The sequence below is a fragment of the Schistocerca serialis genome, chromosome 5, assembly GCF_023864345.2.
Source record: "Schistocerca serialis cubense isolate TAMUIC-IGC-003099 chromosome 5, iqSchSeri2.2, whole genome shotgun sequence".
Classification (NCBI taxonomy): domain Eukaryota; kingdom Metazoa; phylum Arthropoda; class Insecta; order Orthoptera; family Acrididae; genus Schistocerca; species Schistocerca serialis.
This window is the reverse complement of record NC_064642.1, coordinates 417,331,153-417,353,202: the sequence shown is the minus strand read 5'-3', so window position 1 is coordinate 417,353,202 and position 22,050 is coordinate 417,331,153. Positions and strand designations below refer to the sequence as shown.

Genomic DNA, 22,050 nt, shown 5'->3' with positions numbered 1-22,050 from the left:
ATGAACCCAGTAAATGAGAACAGCCCTACTGTGCCACAAGCAGGAACATGGTTTAGCTGCAGCAGGCAAGGCAGTACTGACTGCTATGCAACAGGAAAGATGTTTACAGGTTGCAACAAAACCAATGTTATAGAGGGTGTGAATGATGGTGGGAGGGGGGGGGGGGGGACCTGTATGTGTGCTAAACTACTTAAAAATTGTGTAAAAAGTTTGAGTCCCATTTAGAAAAAAATACTGAAAGTGGACAATTGAAATGCAATGTCTTAATAAAACCTCATTGATGACATAAATTCTCTCTTTCATAAACAAAAATCCATAAAACTCTGAAAGTGGATAATTAAAATGCAAAATATTAATAAAGCCTGACTGTTATTACAAATTTCCTTTTTCACAACTACAATGCCAAATTAATGGACAAATTTAAAGGGCTACCCTGTGAAACTAAAGATTTGTGACAGTAAAATAGTGGGCTATAGAAGTAATGCCTCTCTGTTTAGACCATCAAAATTTGCCAAGAGACATGTGTTGCACATCTGTCTGCAAATTCAAGACAGAATCAGGGAATCTTATGAGAGCATGGTGAACCTCTGTTTCTTCTAGAGTATTAAACATTTGCTTTCCAAATGTAGCATCTGCATATTCTTTTCGATGTTGGTTATAAGGTGACCAGTTTTATGCAAATGCACGCTTGGTGCCAACTTTGAGCTGGAACCATTATCATTTTCTCTAAGTGGGTTCTGAAGTTTCTTCCATTCTGTCCTATATATGTAGCAGTGATAAAATATATCTGTGATGACTTAAATTTATCCTGTGTCACAGTCTCCCTATGCCAGAATTTTTGGCCATTATTCTTTGGTGGTGTAAAAAGCCATAGTTATATCCTTCACAAACAAATATTTGCTGATTCTGCTGAAAATATTACCATAAAATGGTATCCTATAGAATTTATTTTCAGCAAAAAACCTGCTCATTTTAATCACATGAAACACAGCATATAAATAACCAAAATGTAATCTAAAATGCATAAAAGCTATAGTTTTTTTTAACTACAGTGCTCATCTAAACCTCAAAATGTGCAACTCTCTGCAACCTTTACATCCAAGCTTGAACTAATGATAACAACAGACATATAATTTATTGAATGAATGACATTTTCTGCTATAAACAAATCCTATAATGAAAATTTCTTAATAGCTAGCTAATTAGTTTCATTTTCCATAGATCATTAGTATAATTAATTGCAAAGATGTGGAATTAAGCATTTTACTTTCACAGTACACGTTCATGTGTAAATATGGCTATGCACTGACCATTTAGAAAGAGATTTTCTTTTATTTCTAATGTTTTATTTTTTCAAATACATTTGAGTTAGTAATTCTCACTCACCACCTTTTACAGATTACGAAAGTAGCAATTCTTCTACAGATAATATTATTATTATTATTATTAATATTATTATTATTATTATTATTATTGTTAATATTATTACAGTTATTAAACATTGAGTAATTAAATACAGTCCCTAGAAATAGTACAGTTTCAGGACATCATGCGGATTATTCTTTTGAATACATCAGTTTACAAATATAAAACTAAAGATTTATGTGAAATAATAAATTTTACATTTTTATATGCAAACAACAGTATTAAAAATATTTTTAATACTGGATTGAATGTGAACTACTTAAAACTATGAGCTTGAAATACTTGCAAGGCTACTTTTCACATAGATAAAGTACTCATCTACATAACAGAATGGAATTCTATTAAAATTCTTTTTAGTTGGTCTTTTAATTTACTAGTAGGAAGGACTGTGAGACTGTTGGTAGGGCGTTGGCTAGCTGCAGCCCAGCATGAAGTTCATTTTTTTTATTTCATAAAACTGTTCTGTGGCTATTCACGTCATATCTGAATTTTTGTCTTGTATCGTGCTTGTGAACATCACAGTTATAGTTTGGATTTATTGTTTTCATAAACAATATTACTTTCAATATCTGTACACCTATAATGATAAGCATGCCCAATTTTGAAAACAAATTCCAACATGATTCTCTAAGTTTGGTACTACATGTAATTTTGATAACTTTTTTATTTTTTTCATTTTTTATTTTATTTATTTATTTATTTTTGTGTCAATAATGCGCATACATCCATAAAATATTTGCTAATCATGTTTATAGCAAATGTTTTTGACAGTTTACAGGCTAAGAGATCTTTGTGCATGTCACATTTGACATTGTCCTTGAGTGTGTGATTCCTAAGAATTTTGTCCTTTTTTTCTTTTTACACAGTTATTTCCAAAGGATAACTTCATACCAAATTCTGTTTGTTTGCCAATGTTAAATTCCATTATTGCAGTCTTTGAAGCACTTTTAGATGGTTTTCACTGAAAAACTTAACTATTCCATTTGTTACACTGTTGCACAGCACCCCCAGACTATTATAGGCTTTGTGTTTGCACACAATTGATGTATTGTCTGCATTCAATATTTTTTTAGGAGAACGGTACTATATATCATTAACATAATTCAAGAAAAGAAGGGGTCCCTATTTGAAACACCCACTGTTCATTTTAAACAATATAAATTTTATTGTGTTGCTCATACACAATTTTATTAACACATAGACACTCCCTCCAATAACCAGGTTCCACAACTAATCAACTAATACAATGATGTTGACGCAATCAAAAGCTTTTTCTAGATCAAGGAACACTCCACTATCATACTCCGTGTTCTTTAAGGAATATCGCTCGAATAAAATTTTTATCCTCTTGTATCTGGTGTGCCCAAAACTATGCTATCGTACATTGTTTACCTGCTATGCTGATTAGATTGCTTATTTAAAAAGTTTATTAATGAAGTGTTATATATTGAAATGTCAGTAGTCAAAGCTATTACTTAACTATCTTTATGTTACTATATTGCTTGCTGTCTGTTTTTTCCTCGTGTTTTTCATATGGTTACTGACATCATTACATTCATTATCAATTACATAGTGCCAACTAAATAATTATTTGTTTGGTACACATCATGATATATTCTGGTAGCTCTAATTATATGCCATCCAACAACACCCCACAGAGTTTAGTTGCTATTTTCAGGTGGCTATTATTAGTTGTAATAGATTTACCACATTTATTCATCTTCATCCTTTCATAATTTATATAGTAATAAATGTATCAAGGAGTCTTATTGTCCGTAATTTCAGTATTAACTTTCCCAGTCAGTGATGTATCTGTATTTTTTATATCCCTATTGGTTCTATGCATTTCCTTTCACTTGGCATATTTAGTGGCAATGTTTTGTCACATTTGGCAGGTGAACCATATCATTCATTCTCAGTGCCACTATTCCTGTTATCTGGTTTCACCAGTGGTATACCTGTATGATACTCTTGCTTCCTCACAATGTCTGTCCATTGGATACTAGCACATCTGCACTGCTCGTATCACTGATAATTCAGTCATTGACGAATCGAGAGATCCACATGTCCCAACACTTCCACTAACTATACCTTAAGTACACATAACATCACAACCATATTGATGATGTCTACTGGGCACAATGAGTGAGTGAGTGAGTGAGTGAGTGAGTGAGTGAGTGAATTATTTATCACTGGCTTACAGCACTGACATACATGCTTCATACGTGTTATTAGTAACATAAACTTTTTTTTTATTAATGTTATGTTACCTTTTAACTATATTCCAAAAGTTGGCTCTAAATGTCAGAAGAATTTGTGATAAGTTATCAATATCTAGCATTACTCTCACTTCAAAAATTTATTCTTTTCAGCCAACTTATGCTGTCTTGCCAAAATCGGGTGAAGCACAGCTGAGGATATTCAATGGTCTGGACACTCAGCTTAATGTATCATTAGATAATAACCTAAATAACGTCATAGAAGCACTTGGTGTGTGGGAGCTAAAGAATTTGCCTGTTTCTGGCAATCAGCAATATACAATTACCACAACAAATGGAAGTGTTAGCGAAAATGACACCGTAATTGCCTATGAACTTCAGGTACTGTGACTGCTTGAAATCTGTGCTTTTAGTGATTAATGTTTAGATTTTATGACAAATGACAAGAGAGAATAGTTATTTTGTAAAACATTAGTGAGCTTGATTTTGTATATGATTTGTATGGATGAATAAAAGTCTCACAGAACAAATAAGGTATGTACAGCTTTTTGGGAATCAGGCATATGATGAAGCTTCTGTTAATCTCACAAAGAAAATAATGAAAAAAAATCATTAAAAGTAAAGCTATTCAGAGATTATAAGTTTTACACAAAAAACAATCAGCTATTTGAAAGCAAAGATGCCTGGGAATTTCACCAACGTAATTTCAACTACTGTGTGCCTTTTGATCTCTCTTTATGGCACCTCTAAGTAATATTTGTTAGACTGGAACTGCAGAATGTCAGTTTTTGTAAGATTAAAAGTTAAGCTGTTTGACATGAACAAGTTGTACGCTTGTCCTAGTATAGCCTACTCCTGGTTGCTTCTGGTATGGATGTGTTCGGATCCTTTAGTAAGAAAGACTATTCACAAACAATTTAGTAATCAGTAGCCCAACTCGGCAACACCAGACAGTTACCTAATTATGGTTGAATGGGCCTGTACCTGGCTTATAGTAAATTGATTATTCCCTGGTCTCATAAAGACTTAATATATTTTAAACATGTAATAACAAACCAAAACATAATGACCACCTAATTTAACAGTGTGTTGATCCACCTAGGCAGTTCAGTACAATTATTCTGTGAAGCATAGATTTTATCAGTCCTTACTACATTCCAGAGGTATACAACAACTGATGTCTATGCACAGATCATCCAATTCCCATAAACAACAGGCCTGTAGTGTGTGGGTACAGAGCTTGTGCCCGATACTGTCCCAGATTTGCTCCATTGGGTTAAGATCAAGCAAATTTGAGGTCCAAGACAGCAACACAAGTTCACTATTGTGTACCTCACATCACTGTAGCACTACGCTGGCCTTGAGACAAGGACAATTATCCTGCTGGAAGATGTCATGGAATCAGAGAAGACGTCAAGCTTAAAAGGAATGCATGTGATATGCAATAATTTTCATCTAATGCACAGCTGTCATGGTGTCTTTGATTGCTATTTCTAGTCCCATGTGAGCCAAGGTGGATGTCTTCCATACTATAATACTGCTACCAACAGTCTGCATCTGTGGCTTGGTGCAGGATTTGAGCAGATGGATGATGGCATATCTGATCAGAAACACCGACTTGGTGCAACGAGAATTGTGATACATCTGGCCAGATGACACATTTTCATTGATACATGATAATCTCTATGATCAAAGGCCCACTGCAATCATAACTAATGATGTCATTAGATCAGTATGAAAACCTTTAGGGTCGGTCTGCTGTGGAACCCAATTTTCAGCAAAATGCACTGAATGAAGTGCTCTGAAACACTTAGGTCTGCGTGAGCATTGAACTCTTGGCATCAGATCACCAAATATTCATCTATACTGAGTGGGAAAGCCTCCATGTTCTGAGTCGAGTGAAGGACATCCAACATCTTGTCACCTGCTCATGGTATCATCATTCTTTAACCACTTTCCACAGATGCTTATGATAGTAACATACAAAACAGTTGACCAGCTTTGCTGGATCTGGGATGCTCATTTTTAGGTGATTGGCCATAACAAACTGCCATTGGTCAGAATCACTTAAGTCAGGTGTTGGAGCCTCTGTTGACAGTAGAATGAGTCCCCATTTGTATCTGCTCTGCTTATATAATTTTCTTGCCATGTCATGGGCCTGCAACACCGCCAGGTGACATTCAGACTCTCAACTTTGAAACCCAGAAAATTACTGGAGCAGTTTTCATAAACATGGTGGATACTCGAGAGACTGTCAGTCACCATCCATTGTCATGGAAGGTATATGGGATAATGAAAGATTATGGTTTTACCAAAACTTACTTAGTTTCCTCCAAAACAGATTTTATGCTGAATTCTGGGTCAGCATAGTTGATGGAGGTATCAAAGAAATGGTTCAAATGGCTCTGAGCACTATGGGACTTAACAGCTGAGGTCATCAGTCCCCTAGAACTTAGAACTACTTAAACCTAACTAACCTAAGGACATCACACACATCCATGCCCGAGGCACGATTTGAACCTGCGACCGTAGCGGTCGCGCGGTTCCAGACTGTAGCACCTAGAACCGCTCGGCCACCCCGGCCGGCCATCAAAGAAATGACTTGCTGTAAGGAAGTGTTCTTTCTTCAGTGTTAATTAACATTTACACCCATGACCTGCCACTTCCAGCAAATACGAGGGCAGTTCAATAAGTAATGCAACACATTTTTTTTCTCGGCCAATTTTGGTTGAAAAAACCGGAAATTTCTTGTGGAACATTTTCAAACATTCCTGCTTCGTCTCGTATAGTTTCATTGACTTCAGACAAGTGGCAGCGCTGTACGGAGCTGTTAAAATGGCGTCTGTAACGGATGTGCGTTGCAAACAACGGGCAGTGATCGAGTTTCTTTTGGCGGAAAACCAGGGCATCTCAAATATTCATAGGCACTTGCAGAATGTCTACGGTGATCTGGCAGTGGACAAAAGCATGGTGAGTTGTTGGGCAAAGCGTGTGTCATCATCGCCGCAAGGTCAAGCAAGACTGTCTGATCTCCCGCGTGCGGGCCGGCCGTGCACAGCTGTGACTCCTGCAATGGCGGAGCGTGCGAACACACTCGTTCGAGATGATCGACAGATCACCATCAAACAACTCAGTGCTCAACTTGACATCTCTGTTGGTAGTGCTGTCACAATTGTTCACCAGTTGGGATATTCAAAGGTTTGTTCCCACTGGGTCCCTCGTTGTCTAACCGAATACCATAAAGAGCAAAGGAGAACCATCTGTGCGGAATTGCTTGCTCGTCATGTGGCTGAGGGTGACAATTTCTTGTCAAAGATTGTTACAGGTGATGAAACATGGGTTCATCACTTCGAACCTGAAACAAAACGACAATCAATGGAGTGGCGCCACACCCACTCCCCTACCAAGAAAAAGTTTAAAGCCATACCCTCAGCCTGTAAAGTCATGGTTACAGTCTTCTGGGACGCTGAAGGGGTTATTCTGTTCGATGTCCTTCCCCATGGTCAAACGATCAACTCTGAAGTGTATTGTGCTACTCTTCAGAAATTGAAGAAACGACTTCAGCGTGTTCCTGGGCACAAAAATCTGAACGAACTTCTCCTTCTTCATGACAACGCAAGACCTCACACAAGTCTTCACACCCGAGAGGAGCTCACAAAACTTCAGTGGACTGTTCTTCCTCATGCACCCTACAGCCCCGATCTCGCACCGTCGGATTTCTTTGGCCCAATGAAGGACGCAATCCGTGGGAAACACCACGCGGATGATGAAGAAGTTATTGTTGCAGTACGACGTTGGCTCTGACATCGACCAGTGGAATGGTACCGTGCAGGCATACAGGCCCTCATTTCAAGGTGGCGTAAGGCCGTAGCATTGAATGGAGATTACGTTGAAAAATAGTGTTGTGTAGCTAAAAGATTGGGGAATAACCTGGTGTATTTCAATGCTGAATAAAACAACCCCTGTTTCAGAAAAAAAATGTGTTGCATTACTTATTGAACTGCCCTCGTACAAGTACGAGGGTTGCCCAGAAAGTAATGCACCACATTTTTTTTCTTCAACAATTCTTTACTGAACATAATGAGACACACACACACACACACACACACACACACACACACACACACACACACACACACAAGGCTGGTGTTTTATCTAAACACCCTATTTTTCCACATAATCTCCATCCCATTCTATGGCCTTCCTCCAGTGCGAAACAAGGGCATGTATGCCCTGTCGTTACCAATCCCCATCCTGGTGACAGAGCCAGTGCTTCACTCTGTGAATCACCACCACATTGTCCTCAAAATGTCTTCCATGAATGGCATCCTTTAATGACCCAAACAAGTGGAAGTCCAAGGGGTCTGTTTCAGGTATGTCTGGTGTGACAGCCATGGGTGGTCTCCCCAACCACTGCAAATCATGGAGCTCCACTGAACCACCTCCTGATGACCTCACTCTCTGTGCCCAGTGACTAACTGTACTTCTATCAACAGTTCAACAGTAGGTGCTCCATGGACTTTGCACAAGCATTTGTGAATATTCCTCACAGTTTATTTCTTTGCAGTGAGGAATTCAATGTGTCACATTGCTTGTTACATACATCACCTACAGGTGACTTTTGCAACTGTCTTGTAGCTATACTATCTGTTAGAAGTGACAGAAACTTGGCACACTCACTCGGGATACTTCAAATAATACGTACATAAGAGTAGCATTGACAGCTGCTTCACACCAGTCTTTGGACTGAATACTACAACAACAAAGGTGATTTTCAGTCAATTGAAGTTGATGGTACACTCAGCATATCAATGTTTGCAAATTGCTGATTGGCTGTCAGAGACATTGTGGAAGAGGTAGAGACATCTCACACGGGACAGAAATACTGAACATGTGTTGAGTTCCAGAGAAACATATTCCTCATTTGATGACACAAAAACAAAAAGAAAATCAGTTGAACATTAGTCACAAACTCCTTCAACAAGCCAGTGACAGTGAAACATCCATGCAAATGATCATTACAGGAGATGATAGCTGGTTTTATGGCTACAACATTGAGAAAAAGAGGTAAATCATCATAGTGGCTTGGCAGAGGATCCCTGTGCTCCAAGCAAGCACATTGAAATCTGATTTCACATGACAGAGCAGCTCAGTTTGTGGAAAGGGGCCCAAATCAATTGCTGCTAGTTGCACAAACATACAAACTATATTTGCTAAAAGACTTAATCATACATGCCCTAAAAAAAATTCAGAAACAATACGACTGTGGGCCAGAACACAAGTTATTAAAATTGCATTAAGGAATACACACAGCTGAAGGCCTCAGTTACAAGATAGAACAACTGAGGGCTTACGGCCTGAATAACAAGAACTTGAGTAAGAAAATTTTAAAAGGTTTTAGACAAAGACCTTTCAAATTTTAATTTAAGTAGGCCGAAGGCCTTATCTTAAAATATTTAACATAAATTCGGCTGAAGGCCTTATCTTAAAATATTTAACATAAATTCGGCTGAAGGCCTTATACTGAACATGGAACAACTCAAGGCTTAAGGCCTGGGTAATAAAATTAAGATAGAAGAGAAAACTTTCAAATCTTCAAATGATTTTTCAGACAGTTGAAGGCTGTATCTTAAAATATTTCACATAAGGTTTGGCTGAAAGCCTTATATTGAACACTAAAACAAACTAAATTAATACACGGCTGAAGGCCTTGCGCAGTACTTGAGACTAAAGAAAATTACAATCCCAAACAATAGAACAATGGTGCTCAGAAGTGTTCCAAGGGTTGGCCTGGGGAGAAAACTCTAACAACAGTTTAGGTGAGACAGGCAGCCAAGCGTAACACTAAATAATTGGTGGCAGCACGACCTAGGGACAGCTGACGAACCAACCAACAACCTAATCAATTTCCTTCCCCCCCAACCAACGGCAAGACAACCGAAAATATCAGTGAGGACAAAAATCCCAGCAGCACTACGTCTCGACAATTGGCATCTACACACAGTCAAGGCACAATAACCACTCAAAGACAAAAAATGAAAAACACCAAAGCTGTCGAACTACACACCGTGCCGGACAGCATCAACATGGCAAGGAAAACACACTGCCGGAAAACTATACTTACGACCAGGGCAGATAACCGGAACATTAATGGCCACAAGGCAGAAGATACTGCTGGTGCCCTTCACTAATAAGTTACAATCATTTCAATAGGTTTGGTGGGCCACACACTTTTTCCTGCCCTCGCAGCTAGTGCCTCACAACTCCGACCGCGCATGCACACTGCCAGCGGCCCTGGCCTTACCTCATGCCGCGGAGACTTCCTCGCTGCTCTGTCACAACCGACCGACTGGCTACTCCAGTACACAGTCAGCATTCATCTGCTCATTGGAAATCACAGGACTACACACAGTTCCACATAAACACTTGCACCAAGAACTCTGACAATCCAAAAACCAATCCTTGTGGAACAACAAGGAGAAATGACAAGTCACACAATCACACAGAGAGTTTCCATAAGTAGTCAGCAACCAACTGCATGTTGTCCAATGAGATGACCAACCAAGGTTGTCCCCACTTAAGTTATGAGTGTTGGCAATGGTCGGGCGAGTCTTGACTGTCTGGAGCTCATTGCAGGTCCAACCCAATTCAACTCGATGTCTGTTCGCAGCTCAGAGACATGGCGACCTGGGCACACTGGCTCAGTCCCGCCCATGCAGAGGTAACTCTTGTCCATTGGCAATGACATCTCTGCATGAGAAAGGAACCAAACCATGTCCGGCAAGATGACAAACTGACGAGGCCCAGAAACGGTCAAAAGATCAAATGCATGTCGCCCAATGAGACGACTAATCAAACGATCAACCAGCGGTCATTCCCACCCCAATTTCCTTCTGTTGGACAGTTCATGTGTGTGGCCGGTGGTCAGCAAGTACTGGCAGTCTTTGCCTCACTGGCACTCTATCCCTGATTGAACTCCCGACAGATGATGACCCGGAAATACTAATGGTTGCTCCAGAGATAGTACGACAGTGTACCATATTTACTCAAATCTAAGCTGCACTTTTTTTCCAGTTTTTGTAATCCAGAAAACCACCTGCGGCTTAGAATCGAGTGCAAAGTAAGTGGAAGTTCTGAAAAATGTTGGTAGGTGCCGCCACAACTAACTTCTGCCGTCAAATATATGTAGCGCTACACAGGCCTGCTTTGCAGGCACAAAGATAAATGTACTGAAGAGACATCTGCAAAGATTTTCAAACGAGAACATTTTTCGCCAAACTCTGATTCAGAACATCCTCTATCATACACAGTCTATTATTTGGTTCTTGTTGATCATTATCAAAGAAACCGGCAGTATAAGTAACAACAAAAAGCAGTCTCTTGCCATTGTTTCGCTAATGAGGCGATAGCGCGCACAAAAGCATGCCATGCCGGGGAGTGGCAACAGGTCATAAACGCTCATTATCAGAATGCGACAAACAATGCATGACACATTGAAATAATGCATTTTCAGCTTAGAGTGATGTAAACACCTATAACAAAGAGAACAGTACTTATCAGACCAAAAAAAATAAGCAGTCAATTCAAACCAGACGAAGCATGTGAAAAAGGAAGGGTACCCGTATAAATATGGACGGAGCGCTACCTGGTAAAGCTTAACTGCTAAACTCACGACTCGAACCAAACTACTAAAGCTGTATCGTCAATCATTCGACCTAAATTGTGTCTCATATTACAATGGACCAACTTTGTTTCGTTTTGGACGTGCGGCCTAAAACTTTTCTCTCCCTTTGAATCTTGAGTCTCAAATTTCAGGTGTGTCTTAGATTCGGAAAAATTTTTTTCCTTGATTTCGAGTCTCATTTTTCAGGTGCGGCTTAGATTCAAGTGCGGCTGAGATTCGAGTAAATATGGTAGTCACCTACAGTTCCCCTCATATCCACCATCTGGCCACAAAGGAGCACTCCTCCTGACTCAGTATCACCCAGAACTGGATCAGCTGAATCACATTTACAGTAGGTTTTTGACTGCTAAGCCAAAATGCAAGATCTGTCCTGTACATGCTCCCACCACCACCACCACCACCACCACCACCACCACCACCACCACCCACTCCAGTCCTGTCACAGGCATCTCCTACCCTGCAAAAGGCAGGGCCACCTATGAAAGCAGCCAACTTAACTAAAACTACCATGCCACATTTTATGTGGGCATGATCACTAACCAGCTGTCTGCATGAACAGCCACCATCAAACTGTGGGCAAAAGACAGTTGGACCATACAGCTACTGAGCATGCTGACAACATGATTTGCTTAACTTAAATGACTGCTTCACAGCCTGTGGCATCTGAATTATTCCCAACAGCACTAGGTTTTCTGAATGTCACTGGTAGGAAGAATTTCACCTGCAATATATTCTTCATTCCTGTAACCATCCTGGCTTCAACAATCACTACTCCTTGTCCTCCATCTACTTATTCCCTTCTCTGCTGCCACTCCAGCACTACACACCTACTAACCCAATAGCACACCTTTCTCTACATCCCCCCTTTCCACTTTGGCCACCCACCCCCCTCCTCTGCAGCACAGCCTCCCAATACTGCATCTAACAGTCCACTATCCTACCACCACAATGTCCCTGCATGCTCACACAGGCGTTCACCTCTGACACGTTCAGGTCTAAGCACCTGGGGTTTATTTACTTATTTATCATTTCACAACTACAGCCTGTTATTGGAGAAGCTAAAGTAGCCATACAAATCACATTTTTTGGATAATAGTAAATGTATGTGTTAAATATTTATTTCCTGTACTTAATAAAACTAATATTACAAAAATGCTAACACTAAAACAACTTCTGCTAGTGTAAAACTATAATAAAACCCTTAACTAGTTACCCAAATACTAACATTGCTGTTAGCACCACAGAAACCCTTTCTGTTTTTGTTTATTTATTTTGGTGCATTTAAACTGTGGATGGTTGTTTCCACTACTGGGTCAGCCCTTACACTACGCCTATCAACAGCTATTGTGTGCTGGATTCCTTAGGCACAGGGCAGCAAGTGAACAGGACATTAACCCTGAATCATCTTACAAACTTTTGTACATTTCAGTTTTTAACTGTGAGAGGTAATTAAATATTACATAATGAGGCCTAAGAAAGTACACAAAAGATGTTTCCTAACAGTCACATGCCATTATCATAGTTTGCAGCAGACAATGTTCTTGTATCATTAATTTGCATTCAGATGTATTTAATAAAGTTGAGTATTTTATGAACATCTTAAAAGCTTACTATAAAAAAAATTTGTTGCAGGCAACCTCATACCTAATTCAAAATGATCTGAAAATCAGTGCTGCTATTAGGAATGACAGAATTGATAAGTCAGAGAATGGCTATCCATATATTAGGTAAGTCTTTTTGCCTTTGTTTAGCAATCAATTAGAACATTGTTTGAACTTTAGCCAAGGGCTAAACAGTACATCTGGTGGTATAAGAAATGAGAAAGAAAATCCAGTTAAGTTATACATTTACACTGCTTATCTGTAATTTGTTTTTACATTTTGTAGAATAAAGTAATTAATTGAATTTAAAAACAAAATGAAAAATATTTTTGTTAAGACAACTATTTAATTGGATCTCCCCAAAGACAAATGTCTGCATATGTTTTATTTGGAGAAATTGACCTTTAATATTGTGAATAACTGTTTAATTGAAAATTGCATATGATATAATCCATTTTACACATGAAATGTCGGAAATTTTCATTTTGCTCAAGTAGAAGAAAAGCTACTAGCTTTTTTTATGTTGATTAGCTAATGTCCATTACTCTGAGGTGGCAAAAGTCATGGGATAGCCATAAGCATATATACATTTGGCAATAGTATTGCATACACAATGTATAAAATGCACTGCAGTGGCATAGCTGTCATTTGTACTCAGGTGAGTCATGTGAGAAGGTTTCTGAAGTGGTTATGGGTGCATGACAGGAATTAACAGAGACTGAATGTAGACTGGTAGTTGGAGCTAGAGACATGGGCCATTCCATTTTGGGAACCATTAAGGAATTCAGCATTCCAAGATCCACAGTGTCAAGAGTGTGCTGAGAATATCAAATTTCAGGCATTACCACTCCACCACAGATGGCCTTCACGTAACAACTGAGAGCATCAGCATTTGTGTAGAGTTGTCAGTTCTAAAAGACAAGCAACACTGCTTGAAATAACCACAGAAATAATTTCAGTTGATAAGGGCAGATGGTAGGATTAGTGTGTGGTGCAAACCCCATGATGCCATAGGTACAAGTTGTCAACAAGGAACTGTGTGAGGTGACGGTGGTTCCATAATGGTGTGGGCTGTGTTTATATAGGATAGATTGGGTCCTCGGGTCTAAGTGATTTGATCATTGGCTGGAAATAGTTATATTTGGCTACTTGGAGACAACTTACAGCCATTCAAGGACTTCAGTTATAAATGACAATGTACCATGTCACCAGGCCACAACTATTAGAGACTGGTTTGGAGAACATGCTGGGCAATTAAAGTGAATGATTTACCCACCCAGATGTCCCAACATGAATCCTATTGAATATTTGTGGGACGTAATCAAGAGGTCAGTTTGTGCACGAAATCCTTCACTGACAACACTTTCACAATTATGGATAGCTATAGAGGCAGCATGACTCAATCTTTCTGCAGGGGACTTCCAACAACTTGTTGACTCCTTGCCACATTGAGCTGCTGCACTATGCCAGGTGAAAAGACCTCTCACACAATAGCATATTAGGATGTATCTCATGACTTGTCACCACAGTGTAATTATTATATACTTTATTACAGTATGTGTCTATATTGATTGCTGTTGGAGGTTTAATAGTCTTTATACACTACATAAGTAAAGGCTTGTTTACACTGAACAGTATTTACTAAGGCAGGCCTGTTCAGCAGACGGCTAGGAGAGCGCAAGTAATCATGTTTGCTCAGCACTTGGGTAGTGAACACCTATGGTAAGATGGGGTTGTCAGTCATCACATAGGGCAGGGGAAGTGCAAACTGTGTGCTGTCTTCAGAGGAATGGCCATGTTTTAAATTTACGATAATCTTAAACGTAAATCTATCCACCTACAAGTGCAGTGCTTAACATAGAGAGCAGCTCTTTTAAAATTGAGGAACAGTAGCAATATGGTTGGGTCAGGAACTTCAAAGCATTGGTCAGATGTGATTTCTAGCACGTTAGTGGATGATTGATAGCTACAGTTAGATCTTAAAGAGCTGCACTGTGACAGGCTGTTGCATAAGTTTCATAATAAAATAAGTCTTGTAGACTCGATTACAAATTTTCTTCAATGTAAATTTCCACAACTTCACAAGTCTGCAGCTAGGATTATGTCAATGTTTGGACCTGCACATTTGTGTGAGTAACTTTTTTCACAGTGAAGAGAATGAAACCCACAAAAGCTCTCCGACAGTCTGTCAGAGAGTTTCTGTGGGTTACTTACTTTTCACTGTGGAAAGAGTTACTCACAGAGATATGCAGGCCTAAACATTGACTTCAACTTAAAACCTGATGTACTAATTAGCAGTGCCCATAAAGTGGTGTCAGCATTAATGCTTTAGTGAAAAGCAGAATAAGTAGTATTCATTGACACTTAGTGCTTCTATTTTTATTGTGTGAATGAAATAGTCACAAAATAAAAGTCTGTCTGTTTAAACTTCCTCCAAAAATGACATTTATGATGAGGCTGCAGCAGTCATAACAAATATAATGTTTCATTCTTTGCTCCCCCATGTTCTTTGCCTCATCAATTAAAAGAAATGCTTTGTGCATTTCATTGATTTTGTGGCATTTCCACAAGAAACTATCCTGATTGTTACAAAGTAGTTAAGGTATAGAACATCTTTCAGCCCTTTCTCTGGTCATGCACAGGGATTTTTAAGTGAAAAGCAAGCTGAAATAAGGCTTTATCAGTTTCTCAGTGTGCTATTATTGTCCATCTGAACTTCAAGAAATTTGTCATTAATTTTGATTTAGTAAGTTTCATCTAATTCTGAGATGTGTATAGCATGGTTATCACGCCTCATATCATGCATCAGATGACAGACAAAAGAATTACCTACATTTTTGCTAGGTTATTCATTATGCATAAATTTGGCTGCTTCTGTTTTGACAATTTCCAAATTACTTTCGAGCTACATGATACAGCTTCAGCTTTTTGTGATGACAAGTTGTGAGAACAGTCAACTACTGTCTTTTCTGTTTCTGGTATGCTTAAGCTCTGAAATTTTATTGGTATATTTGTATCATCACTGAATCTTACAAATTTTGAATAGTGTTTTATTGCACCTTGTATGTTTAAAACAAGACCACACAAAGTAGCAAACCCCATAAAGCTCTCTCTGTATTTGGTTTTCTCCAACTCAGAATTTAGTGTTATCCTGTGATAAATACAATTGTTCCCCGTCATGTGACAACATACATGGCATAATATCCACAAGTAGTTGTTTATAATGAACATTGTTAATTCACAGGAAAAGGAAAAAACTTTATTCATTTTTATTAAAACTTCATGTAACAGTTTAATGTAGCATTTTCTGTAGAGAACACTCCATAGAAACTGAATTGAGACCAGAAAAGTGGGACTGTACTTTATCTTAGATCATTTATTAATAAAAATGGAAAGAGGAAACTGGGTCTATAGAGGCTACTCACTAATCTTCACTTTTATAAAAGTATGTATCATTCATTCACAAAATATTGTTTCATTTATAGACTGGCAAATTAGCCCAAGTTGGGTCTTGCCACGTCAGCATAGTATTTCAATGCACATACCCTCATAAGCGGAATAAGTGTCATTTTCGGTGATTTGCTAGCATAATCACTTCGCTAATTGTATCTTTGAAACTAACAAGTGCATTGGGACATGCAGTGTTTGCCTAAGCTAATCTTGAGCAATAATATTTGGTTGGTTACTTTGCTCACTGTGATTTATACAGCTGCCATGGTGATTATTCATTAAATTTAGTGCCCAAAAAAATGCATTCTGTTATATGCCTCATTTTCAAAATTTTGAAATTGACAATAATTAATGTTATTGTTAATGTGTTCAGTAAAGTCTTCTTGAACTCTTGACTGGCTTTAACCACATAAAAAATGTTCTGCAAGTCTCTCTTAAATTTATTGTTCTTATTTCTAGCAATGTCATTGTGACACTATAGGAACAGCAGGTGAACACCCATAATCTCATTACCTAAGGCTTTTTTTCTTTCCAGGCTGATATATGACTTTGGAGAGACTTTGCCATCTGAAATATACTTTAAAAAAGAAGGAACAGATGAAATTGCATTGCAAATCCCTATACAAACTGGCAGTTCAGCAACAGACCCTTTACCGATTGAAGATGGCACGTACGTATTTATGAACTGAAACATTTCTCTTCATCCTTTCCCTTTCACACATAAACTTACTAAAGTTAAGCAACTAATGTCATTTAAATGTTTCTGTTTTTCATACATTTTTCAGATTTGATGTATTCACACAAAATAACACGAAGTTAACATCAGTTACCCTGCAGTTGGGTGGTGTATATACACTTGTCCTGGTGGAGAGTGACTCAGCAACAGATGGTGGCTATGTAAGGATAGCTACATATATAATCAATTGAAAATTTTTCCCTATCATTTATTTCTCCTTATCTTTGTTAGTGACACATTTAATGTGTAATCATTCCTCATTTGGTGAAGCATGAAATACAGTGTTCATAGGTTACAATATGCATTATGCTCCAGGTGTCTGTGTGAAACATTATAAGTTGTATAAGAGAATTGTATTTTACATTATTATTATTATTATTATTATTATTATTATTATTATTATTCTTTCTTTCTTGTCTCAGACGTTGTGTCTGGTTAAAAATGGAAGGTGACGCAGACCTTGATCAAGCGTGACTTCCTTTTAACTGTACAGTATATGTTACATTGCATTTAGGAACTTTCGGGTAATTGAACAAGTGTCAATAATTACAGATTTCTGTAGTTGTATATATAAGTTTGGATGTAGCTGTATTGCATTGATGTACTGGTGGATATTGTGTGGTATGACTCCTGTAGTTGATAGTATAATTGGTATAATGTCAACTTTATCCTGATGCCACATGTCCTTGACTTCCTCAGCCAGTTGGATGTATTTTTCAATTTTTTCTCCTGTTTTCTTTTGTATATTTGTTGTATTGGGTATGGATATTTCGATTAGTTGTGTTAATTTTTTCTTTTTATTGGTGAGTATGATGTCAGGTTTGTTATGTGGTGTTGTTTTATCTGTTATAATGGTTCTGTTCCAGTATAATTTGTATTTATCGTTCTGCAGTACATTTTGTGGTGCATACTTGTATGTTGTAACATGTTGTTTTATAAGTTTATGTTGTAAGGCAAGCTGTTGATGTATTATTTTTGCTACATTATCATGTCTTCTGGGGTATTCTGTATTTGCTAGTATTGTACATCCACTTGTTATGTGACCTACTGTTTCTATTTGTTATTTGCAAAGTCTGCATTTATCTGTTGTGGTATTGGGATCTTTAATAATATGCTTGCTGTAATATCTGGTGTTTATTGTTTGATCCTGTATTGCAATCATGAATCCTTCCGTCTCACTGTATATATTGCCTTTTCTTAGCCATGTGTTGGATGCGTCTTGATCAATGTGTGGCTGTGTTTAGATGATACGAGTGCTTGCCATGTAGTGTTTTCTATTTCCAATTTACTTTCTTCGTATCTGTTGATGTTATGTGATCTAAAGGGTTGTAGAAGTGGTTATGAAATTGCAGTGGTGTAGCCGATGTATTTATATGAGTGATTGCTTTGTGTATTTTGCTAGTTTCTGCTCGTTCTAGAAAGAATTTTCTTACATTGTCTACCTGTCCATAATGTAGGTTTTTTATGTCAATAAATCCCCTTCCTCCTTCCTTTCTGCTTAATGTGTGTGAATGTATGTGATGTATTCTATATTTGTGGCATTGTGATTGTGTAAGTGTATTGAGTGCTTCTAGGTCTGTGTTACTCCATTTCACTACTCCAAATGAGTAGGTCAATATTGGTATAGCATAAGTATTTATAGCTTTTGTCTTGTTTCTTGCTGTCAGTTCTGTTTTCAGTATTTTTGTTAGTCTTTGTCTATATTTTTCTTTTAGTTCTTTAATATTTGTATTATCTATTCCTATTTTTTGTCTGTATCCTAGATATTTATAGGCATCTGTTTTTTCCATCGCTTCTACGCAGTTGCCGTGGTTATCCAATATGTAATCTCCTTGTTTAGTGTGTTTTCCCTTGACTATGCTATTTTTATTACATTTGTCTGTTGCAAAAGCCATATTTATATCATTGCTGAATACTTCTGTTATCTTTAGTAATTGGTTGAGTTGTTGATTTGTTGCTGCCAGTAGTTTTAGATCATCCATGTATAGCAGATGTGTGATTTTGTGTGGGTATGTTCCAGTAATATTGTTTCCATAATTTGTATTATTTAGCATGTTGGATAGTGGGTTCAGAGCAAGGCAGAATCAGAAAGGGCTTAATGAGTCTCCTTGGTATATTCCACGCTTAATTTGTATTGGCTGTGATGTGATATTATTTGAATTTGTTTGGGTATTAAGTGTGGTTTTCCAATTTTTCATTACTATGTTTAGGAACTGTATCAATTTAGGATCTACTTTGTATATTTCCAATATTTGTAGTAACCATGAGTGGGGTACACTATCAAAAGCTTTTTGGTAATTGATGTATGCATAGTGTAGCGACCTTTGTTTAGTTTTAGCTTTATATGTCACCTCTGCCCCCCCATGAACCATGGACCTTGCCGTTGGTGTGGAGGCTTGCGTGCCTCAGCGATACAGATAGCCGTACTGCAGGTGCAACCACCACGGTTTTGGGTTTGCTGTGTCTGCTTGATCTTTAGGTTTCAGATAAGTTATTCCATGTGTAAGTGTATCAGGGAATGTGTATGGGTCTGCACTGTAACTGTTAAATAATTTAGTTAGATGTGAATGTGTTGAGGTGAATTTCTTTAGCCAGAAATTTGCTATTTTATCTTTTCCAGGGGCTTTCCAATTGTGAGTAGAATTAATTGCTTGGGTGACTTCATGTTGCAAAATTATCACTTGAGGCATTTGTGGTATCATCTTGTATGTATCTGTTTCTGCTTGTATCCACCGTGCATGCCTGTTATGTTGTACCGGGTTTGACCATATGTTGCTCCAGAAGTGTTCCATGTCTGTTATGTTTGGTGGATTGTCTATTTTAATGTGTGTGTTATCTATTGTCTGGTAAAATTTCTTTTGGTTTGTGTTGAATGTTTGGTTTTGTTTCCTTCTATTTTCACTTTTTTTTGTATCTTGTAAGTCGTTTGGCCAATGCTTGTAATTTCTGCTTCTTTTCATCTAATTGCTCTATCACTTTTTGTTGTGAGATTTTACCTAACCTTTTTCATTTTTTTTCTGACATTTCATTTCTTATAAATTGTGTTAGCTGTCCGATGTCTTTTCTCAGTTTTTCTATTCTGATCTGAAGCCTGTGTTGCCATGCTGGTTTTCTGGGTTTCTTCTGTGTGTTGGTTGGTTCTGATCTCTGCCTAGTGTGTATATTTAGTGTAGTGAGTGCTCCTATATAAACCAGTAGTTGTAACTCTTCCATACTTGTGTTTTCATTTATTTTGTTGTGTATGATTATGTTGATAGTTTTTATTGTTGTTTCGACTTGTGGGTTATTTGGCGGTCTATGCAAGAATGGTCTAATGTCTGTATTTGTGTCTTTGTATTCTATATATGTCAGCTGAAATTTTTCTTCTATATCTAACATGTGTGTCACTTCGTGTTCTATTTGTGCTTGTTCTGGTGGCTGTCTTAAGATTTCGTTTTCCTCTGACTGTTTAATTGATGTGTGTTGTTCTTTGTTTGTTTGCTCTGGGATGTTAGAGTCCATTACTGTATTTTCTTCTTCTTCTGATTGCACATTATTTTGTTCCAGTATTTGTTGTACTTGTTGTTTGATGTTTTCTAATTCTGACTGGGGTATTATTATTATTATTATTATTATTCTGCAGCCACTGTGCTGTTCATTGCATTCTTGACAGACATGCTAGCCAGTATATACCTTCAGGAAACCAAATTCCAGTAATACTAATAGATACAATAAAGGACCTCTTTAAAAAAATCCGTTGCTAGATTTCAGAACTGTTAGTTCCTTCTTCTAGGAGGAAACAGGGGTTAGTTTCATAAGGTTGGGAAGAAAGGGCAAGTTACTGAGACACCAGGATATGGAGGTCATACATGATGGGAGGAGGAGTGATGAAAATGAAAGGAGAGGCATCAGAGAGAGTGCAGGACATCAACAATAATACACGAGTATGCAGTGGGCCAAGTTTGGTTCAGAGATGATAAAAGGACAGTGTTTCAAGTAAAGATGAGCTGACAAGGAGATAAATGAAATCTGGAATGAACGGGGCAATTAAGAATTAAGTGGAAAGCAAAAAGGTGGTCTTTTTTTTTGGGGGGGGGGGGGGGGGGGGGACGATGTGATAAAATGAGAGAGAGAGAGAGAGAGAGAGAGAGAGAGAGAGAGAGAGAGAGAGAGAGAGAGAGAGAGAGACTTGAATATAAAAGACAAAAAAAGTAAAACCTCTCAAATATAACTGCCCCCCCCCCCCCTCATGCCTGCCATCTGGAAGCCTCGTTGTCATTATTAATGTCGCCTCACTGTCCTGTGTCAACTTATACGTGAACCACATGGAGGAAGCTAAAAACTGCCCCTCCCCCCTACTTAGTACTAATACTTAATACTAATTTATTGATGACATCGTAGTGGTCAGTACTCATGGTGAAGAAAGATTGTTCCACTTTTTGCAACAACTTAACTTCAAAACAGCTGGTCTTTTTCCAAATCCAGAGCAGCCTCCATCTCATGGAAGCTCAATTCACATGAAACCATCAACAATCAACAATACCTCCATTTTGACAGCTTCCACCAATCCCACATTAAATTCTCTCCTGTCTACAGCATATTTATCTGTGTAAAACATGTTTGGTCTAACATGAATTCCTCAACATCTTTGTCAATAACTACCCCCAGCATATCTTCTATTGCAACTACTGCACCTATCTTGTCCACAACGAAAGCTCCCAGGAAGTCTCTTCCTCTCATCCTCCAACAAACAACAAACAGTCCTAAACCCAACCTCTGAATGTAGCCTTTTGAATGCAAATGTCACAGTTCATAACGTATGTCAGTTATCAAGACTTCTGAATCATCTTTCTTGAAACAAGAGAATTCCTTTTCTGACATGATTTGTAATACAGCACTCACTCTTCATACAACATAAATGTTTTGATATGGTTCCACTGCTTGAACATCTTCATT

At 38.0% G+C, this 22,050-nt stretch overlaps 1 protein-coding gene across 3 annotated transcripts in view; it reads left to right on the top strand.

Annotated features, from left to right (window-relative positions):
- Positions 1-22,050, top strand: part of LOC126481164 (peptide transporter family 1) — a 338,990-nt gene that overhangs the window by 296,764 nt on the left and 20,176 nt on the right. For all 3 annotated transcript variants that reach the window (XM_050104731.1, XM_050104732.1, XM_050104733.1), the window contains 4 exons: positions 3,798-4,025; positions 12,961-13,055; positions 16,915-17,049; positions 17,165-17,276. In XM_050104731.1, coding sequence (XP_049960688.1) covers positions 3,798-4,025; positions 12,961-13,055; positions 16,915-17,049; positions 17,165-17,276 — 570 coding nt within the window. The remainder of the gene's footprint in view (positions 1-3,797; positions 4,026-12,960; positions 13,056-16,914; positions 17,050-17,164; positions 17,277-22,050) is intronic.